Here is an 8,430-nt window from a genome sequence, read left to right as displayed (position 1 = left end):
GGTAATTGCATTTAGAATCACTACAACAAATAAGCGCTAGAGCGTAAATTTCCAGCTGTTTAATACTGATAATGGAGATTCATTTCGGTAGACACTTTTCTAGATTCGATGGGCAACCATACTATCTTTAATCGTGGTTCTAATCTTTATTGGCGATCAAAAGCTTATCAAATTGATAAGCTGAAACGGGCGCGCTGTGTATTATTTATATGTTATTTTTCCATCTGGCCCGTCATTTTTCCATCACACAAGAATATATTAAGCAGCTTTACTTGTTTATTTCCTAATTTTGACTTTAAAATTAGCATTGATATCGAAGAAAGTTTTAAATTCATGGGGGGGGGATACGGCTGACAAAATAGTCAATATTACAAAAGACACCGACTGTATAATAGTAAGTAATAATACTACATGGACCTACAGTAGAAAACACGAGTACGAAAGAGTAAAGACGAATCACGGTGATAACTAAATATTATGAGTTATGACAAATAATAAGCAATCGATATTTCAAGTTTTCAACCAACTAATTACCTTGGGCTGTTGGTACGTAATATTGTAAAATATACCTACCGATCGCACTATCGCCCGTATAGGCCAATGTTCTGGGAAAGTGTAGAGCTAGTTGTTATTGAGAATTCTCGATGATCGAGGGGGATAATTCCCATATTATATTTTGTGTAAACAACCAAATATTACTAATGACAATAATATCCTAGTTCCTAGATATGAGTCTAGATAGTAATTAATAATATAGTTGTGTCATATAAACACGTATAAACATATTCTGACATTCTGTCGAAATTTACAATATTTGATAATTTATTTTTAGAAAAAAAAATAGAACAAAATTTAATGCATTATAGAATATACTTAACTATAAATTGTTATAAATATTGAAAAAAATGCATGGGGGGATCTATCCCCCTCATCACCCCACGTTTGACCACCACTGCTAATGATATAATTAATGAGATGAGTAAATCATAAAATAAAAGATTGAAGTTAAATTTGTAAATTCTTAATTTTTTAATTAAATATACTTATTGTTAAGTTTTAGATTTATAATAACAATCAAAAAAATAATTAAAAAGTATATTATGTATTTATGTCATATTATAATTTACTTTTAAACTAATAGTGTACGTATAAATTTTAAGTCAAAATATTTAAAGGATTTGCATAATTTTGTTATTTGTAAAATGTGTTATATTTTTACCTTGACCCCCCCCCCCCCCGACAAAAAAATCATGTGTGCGCCACTGTTTACATTTAAAGTTGATAACTACTCTTTATAAGCAATCGCTTGTAAGAATAAGATTAGGGAGTCAGTTACAATATTAATTAATTAATTATACACAATTTTATTGTACATAATATTGATAAAAATGAAAACAAAATAATATGATTTTTGATGTTAAATTGTTAATTTTAAATATTACCTAGAATAATGAACGCATTCATACAATAATATTTATAATTTATTCTGTATAATACAATGTTCATTGTTCAAACATTTACATTTTATAAAAAATTATTTAAATAATGAAATATAATACACCTATAAAGTAAAAAAAAAAAATTATCTCTGAAATATATTTATTGGTGGGTCCCCAATAGTTTGATTGTGTCTATGGGCCCCTAAAATTGTTTGGCCCCGGGCCCAAAATTATCTTAATCCGGGCTTGCACATGGCGCCTTTTTTTTTATTGTGGTGTCTCCTGGTGGCTTAATACACATCGTAAGGGAGAACACGCGAACGCCGGACGACTACAACAATATTGTAATTTACATAGATCGGTACAGCGAAAACTGCACTATAACTCTTGTATAACATTTTTTGTTATTTATACATCGATAAAACATATTTTAATATAAATAAACAAATATCAAATTAAACGTTGAATAGATTTTAATTTTGTCGTAACACGGCATTCTCATATTTTCGTAATTGACATAGGAGAGGGTAAGCCACGTTGTCCAGAAGTCTGAACTAGCAGTAATTTAAACAAATACAATTTACTGGCTGAAAAATTATGTAGTAGTAAGGTCTATGCTGGATTGCTAGAAACGAATCTTTATTCTTTACCATTTGAACTATAGATCTGTTACGGAAAGTTAGCGAGCGACCGTGACGATCGTATCGAAAAAATTTAATAATTCACTAAATAGCACGATTAAAGATATATTTATATAATATATAGATATATTTATATCTTTAATCGTGCTGAATCATAGACCTATTAACTTATAGACTTAGTTAATAGGTCTATGTGCTGAATAGTCATAAAACAGTGCATGTCGCTGATGAAAAAAGACAAATACTAAGAGATGGCGTCACAATCGCTCGTTGACTTTTCGTAACAATGTGGATCTTTTTATATAAGGTGCAATTGCACCATTGTTCGTTTCCACTGAGTACTGACCAGTGACCACTCTCCACTTCTGTAATTCTGTTAATCGTAATTCGTAGTCCGTCGTCTGTGCATTGGCCCAGCCACAGCGCCTTCATGTACTGTTTTCGGCGTTTTCACCTCATTTTATAACGACTGATGGTTATGTTTTGTAGGTAGTTTGAATTTTTGAAACTTCATCATATAATAAATAATAATATTATTATACATTATTCACTTACGAAGAAACAGCCGTCGCGCCGCAAGTACTTACATAATAGTTCGACGTCCCCAGGTCCGCGTCGTTCCGACCAACCACCGTCTATAGCATAGAAGTAAGTTTGTTTTCGACAAGAGTAATCGTTTCCTGAACACCGAATTTATAATAAAATACAACAGATCGAATGTTATTAATAATAATTATTGATATAATTAAAACTGTTACTGCTCACGCATTATGAGTTACATAATTTATACAATGAATCATAATTTATCATAATATTGTAAGCATGACACATTTTAATGTGCTTTAATGAATATAATAAATAATAATAATAAATATAGGTAGGTAGGTACCTTTAACTTAATATTTCTTTTTTAAATGTACTGCATTGTTCAGTGGGGTCAGACAGTCAGTATAAAATAGACTGTTCGCCAATATATTTATAATATAAAATATATTATACATTATAAACTTTATTTTGATACTGTAATTTAGTATCTGGCTTAACCTAACCTAAGCTACGAGGAGGTAATGGTGAATAATTTATAATTAATTGTATCCCTCAACAAGGATAACTATAGTGCATTGTTATTACTTCAATACACGATGCATGAAAAGAATTAGTGCTTACGTGGTTCCCACTCACACACATGTAGCGGATCAAAATTGGGAAAAAAATAAAAATAGCTTAATATCCAAAATTATAAAAATAATTAAATAACGATTAAGTAATTATTGTTAATCTTATCTACTATTTATAGTACATGTTATCAATAAGTTTGATTCACATATTAATATATTATATAGGTATGGTAGAATTTTTTTTTCTTACTATTTAAATAGTACTTTTGTGTGAATATACTGTCATGGTAGTATAATATTTAACGATCTAGGACAAATGTACGCGGCTGTTTTGGGCGCGAGTGGCGAGTATATTAGGACATTGAATGCGAGGACAAAATTATAGGCAATTAACATTATAGTTTTACACGATATTATGGATTATCCGACGTTATCGAAATCGACGTTATCGTTTAGTCACGAAGTCGTTTAGACCAGTATTGTATTAATTCAATCATGTTACTTTTGCATGATATACTCCGATACTACTTACGTTATCGAAATAAAAATAAATAATATCCTATCCAGCTAACCAGCAAACCAACGACAATTTTAATTTACACTTTACCGAAAGCACTAGTAAAGTTACAATCACTAATTTATTGACCTAACCCAACCTATATTGATTTATTTAAAATATTTTTAAGAAGGATAGCTCAAAATATTTCTGTACAATAACTATTACATTTTTATTATTATATTTTTTTAGCAATATTTAGAATTCCTTAGAAGTACAACTAAAAAAATATAGGTAAAGAACAAATATTGAATGAATGTATTAATTTTACAAGGTGTGTTTTTTTTTTAGTTTTTTAATTTTTAAACTTTTTTTGTGTCTGTCATCGCCTTTTAGGACAGTAAAAGCACAGAATATATAGAATGTGTTTAGGTAAAAGTGCTTAGATTTTCTTTAACAGTATCTTATCTAATTGGTACTTTTGGGGGTCAAAAGTAAAAACGGGAATTTTTACGAAAAACGATTTTGGTTTTTAGTGTAACTAAAACAAATGACCGTAGATACATGAAATGTTGACTGTTTGTGTTATCATTTTCTATGGACCATAAAATTACCTATTTAAACTAATTTTGAGCTGTTTACGGATATTTTCAGTTTCCAATTTTTTTAGTTTTTTATTCTATAAATATCAATAAAATTTTATTTGTTGGGCCAAAAAGCATCACAATTTAATACAAGGCTCCTGATATACTGCTTAAATAGCAATTGAAAATATAAAAATACATAATATATAATATGTATAATATGTATAATATGTATTTTTATATTTTCAATTGCTATTTAATGTGCATATTATGCACAACTTTTTTTTATAAGCATTTAAAGTTCGAATTTCGATATCATTTATCAAATTTTAAATTTTAAAATGATTTTGTAGTTCAAAATTTATAAAATGTTCTACTTTTATAACTAAGGATTGAAAACTTACAACAAGGTTCTACGTAGATAAGTGATTCTGTAACCAAAAATTCTCAAAAATATAAAAAACAGTTTTTTTATAGTTATTTTATGTTTAAATTTGGAGGAAATTATTTATTTTTAGGAATATTATTAAATAACCAAGAATAACAATTTTAGTTATTTTGTTGTAATTTTATAATATTAATTCAACTTACCGTCTACCGTATTAATATTTAATAATAAGTTATAACAATATAAATAATATTATATATTATATTATATTATATTATATATCCAGATGGTACCTTAAAAAGGTAATTTTTTGATTTTCTCAATAGTTATTTAATGCCACAGGAAAAACCACCCTCAAATTACGAAAAACCTCTAAAAACGCAATTTTAATTACTAACGATTTGTTTATTACCACAGAAACGAATAAAAAATAATCATATTATAATAATATTAATTCAACTTATAAACTATAATAAATAATAACAAATATAAAATATCCACACTGACAAACCGTCGCTGCTCAGAATCGTTTGTCGTACCTATGCAATGATACCATATTATTGAATTCAAAGTTAATATCCATTATACAGTGACTCACTTGTAACCTACTGTACAGCAGAGTGACATCCATTTATCCTCCTTTTTATTTTTATTATCTGAAGAAAAATTTTAATTATAGAATTATTTTAATGACTGTTGTAATTTTAATAAGCTTACATTATTTGTGGGTATTTGGGAACTTTACTAATTTACTGGACGCCCCTTTTTATATTCTATACCTATTTCTATATGAGGAAAGTTAAGTTGGAAGAATGACCATATTTCATCTAGACAATACCTATACATTTCTTTTGTGAGCCAGACTATATAATATTTAGATTATTTTAAGACAACCAAAAAAGAAAATTTGAGTGCCAAAAGTTAGTAATAGTACTTAGAATATAACCGTGCTAGGTAAAAATATAAATTTCATTCTCCATTGGTTTATGTATTAACTATTTTTTTTTTTAGTTTACCAATCCAAGATGAGCAACCAAACAAGTACAACTGATTCAAAATTTAAAATGCCTATGGCACCTCCAGTTTATCCTTCTCAATCTGAAGCTTTACTTTTTAAAGACATTATAGAAGAGAAAACTATTGCACTTCACAGTTTATTGAATGATTTTTTGAAGGTGCATCCTTATCGTAAATTTGATATTGAATTTAATATGTTTTTAAAACGTGTAAAACGCATTATCATTGATGGGCATCGTGCTGGTGCTAATGTCTCTCGGATTATCAATGCATCACATATCGCTCCACAGTACACTAGGCCATCAGCAAGTTTAAATTACAGGCCATCTACAAGTTTTAACTATAGACCAACCACTTTGCCAATGGGTAGTTCTAGTGACCATAGCATGTTGAGATTACCAGAAAATAATTTTGATTCCAACATACCAAGCAAACTTTCAAATCCATTTAAACCACCAGATTGTCTTAAACCTAAAACGGTATTACCTCATATTGATCAGTCAAGCTGTGTTTTTCACGAGTCACCTTCCACAAGTTCCTCAGTAATGAAAGTAAGCCAAAATCATAATGTGACTGTTGAAGAAAATAATACTCATGAAATTGCTCAGCAATCTAAATCTCTATCAAAAAATCAACCAACAGTACATAATACATATTCTGATGTAATATTTAAAGAGAATAAATCAGTATCTGAATCACATAAAAATGAAAACATAAATTATGATAATAATTCTATTGAATCCCTTCTTGAAAATGTTGGATTTAAAATTATTGTTGGATTACCAGAAAATAAAAACGAGACCTCAAAAAAAAGTAATACAAGTCAACATCATAAAAATCAATTAAATGTATTAGATAATGTTGAAAAATTCTTATCTATGTGGTCTTTAAATATGAAATTAATCAAATCATCAGAACAATCATTATCAAAATATGTTTTAATTTTAACTGGTAATTTAATATATTATTTTGATAGCTGATGTTTTTATCCTTTCTTAATGAAACCAAAATTATTTATATTTTAGGAAATTTGTTGGGAGAAGACAAGCAGACAGTTGTTGAAAAGCATCACGAAGCTGGTATTTTAGAAAGCAGAAAAGAAAATAGTTTAGTCAAAACCAAAAATGGATTATACCGTTTGGTTGGCAATATTATTAGTGGATATCCTAACAAACTATATCAAACATGCGGATCTGTCAATGGCATTCCAAGAAAGTGGAGACATTTTGTGGAACAACTTACTAGGGTTGAAAATAAAACAAAACATATGTTTGATTTTTCAATGAGTTCCCCTAGAGGACAAATTGCCAAACCAATAAAATCTGCTGTGAATCTTGATGCAAGTATGACCAGAAAAGGAACAACTTACAGTAAAAATATAACGCTTGCAAATCACAAAACAAATATAAAAAAAAAATTGTCTGAATATGGTCAAACTGAACATAATAAAATTAAACATCGTAGATTCCGTGAACATATGCCATTATTACTTACATCCACACCAAAAAAACCAAAAAGACAGTCCACTATGTTTGAAACTTCAAGTCAAATTTTGAAAAAGAAAATAAGTCAGAATCCAAACAAACGACAAAAACTGGATAGTGTAAACGATTCTATAAATATAAACTAAAGAAGATAATCTCAGTTGAAAGAACAGGTATAATAATTATTCTAATAAATTTATATTAAAAACATAATTTATGTGTTTGTGTGAACAGCAGTATAAATACCACAGTTCTAATGTTTTTACATTTCTCTGATTTAGTCATGGAGCCCTCCACCACATTTAACTAGGTTTATAACTAAACAAAATGTATAATAATACTTTATAATTTATGGTTCACTAGTAATATGTGTACTGCAACTTGCAAGGTATCTTGTTGGATCGCTATCTCCATATATTGCTATCAGTCATTGGAAATATATTAAGTATATTATCTTTCTATTTTCAACTTGTATTGTATTACCAGTTGGGCAGACAAGTATTATGAGTTTATTCATTCCCACCGCGTAGTCCCACCACCAACATTGTATGAACAGTTTATCCGTCATCGTTTATTGTCCATTTGTATTTATATTTTAATTATTATAATTAAAAATGTATGTGGCCCGCAAGTAATTTTCAAAAATGACAATTGGCCCTTTCTATATTCCTAGTGAGGACTGCTGATATAGAGGAATCATTTTATAAATAAACTTTTTTTACCTACTAATTTTTTTTTTCTATTAATTTTTTAACAACAAATTGTATGATTTTCAAAATATGAAAAAAACTAAAAAGAACAACATTTTTGAGAAACTTGTCAGCCAACCTTCTCATGGTGTTTCTTGGGTTAGGCTATTAGACTAAATATTGAAAATAACATATTATAATGACCAGGGGAATCAACTCGTACGCTGCTGTTTATTTGTCTATTGACAGTCCTGTTTTATGTAATTATTTTCTGCCGACAGAATTATTTAACTTTTTTCCAATTTTTTATTCACAGAGTTGTTCTTAATACATTCCTGAGTGTCATCACGTCGCTTGATTTTAAATTTTTTTGTCTAGGGCTTGTGGAGAGGGTGTGTACTGTATTTAAAGGTTACGTTTTTTTAGTGTGTCATTTAAATAATTTAACGATTTTTTACCATAGAGTAGTTGTTCCAAATACTTTCCTGAGTGTCACCAGGTCATCCGATTTTTCATTTTTTTGTCTGTGGGGGGAGAGGAGGTGAATTTTATTTAAAGGTTACTGTTTTTTAAC

The 8,430-nt window shown here is 28.7% G+C and overlaps 1 protein-coding gene across 1 annotated transcript in view; it reads left to right on the top strand.

The window, feature by feature from the left end:
• The first annotated feature begins 2,399 nt into the window (after positions 1–2,399).
• The window catches only part of LOC107884186, a 10,448-nt gene continuing 4,417 nt past the window's right edge, over positions 2,400–8,430 (top strand). The window contains exons 1-3 of the mRNA XM_016805813.2: positions 2,400–2,728; positions 5,678–6,634; positions 6,709–7,340. Coding sequence (XP_016661302.1) covers positions 5,692–6,634; positions 6,709–7,313 — 1,548 coding nt within the window. The 5' untranslated portion in view covers positions 2,400–2,728; positions 5,678–5,691 and the 3' untranslated portion in view covers positions 7,314–7,340. The remainder of the gene's footprint in view (positions 2,729–5,677; positions 6,635–6,708; positions 7,341–8,430) is intronic.

Source organism: Acyrthosiphon pisum, chromosome A3 (assembly GCF_005508785.2).
Source record: "Acyrthosiphon pisum isolate AL4f chromosome A3, pea_aphid_22Mar2018_4r6ur, whole genome shotgun sequence".
Classification (NCBI taxonomy): Eukaryota; Metazoa; Arthropoda; class Insecta; order Hemiptera; family Aphididae; genus Acyrthosiphon; species Acyrthosiphon pisum.
This window is presented reverse-complemented; position numbering and strand designations above follow the sequence as displayed.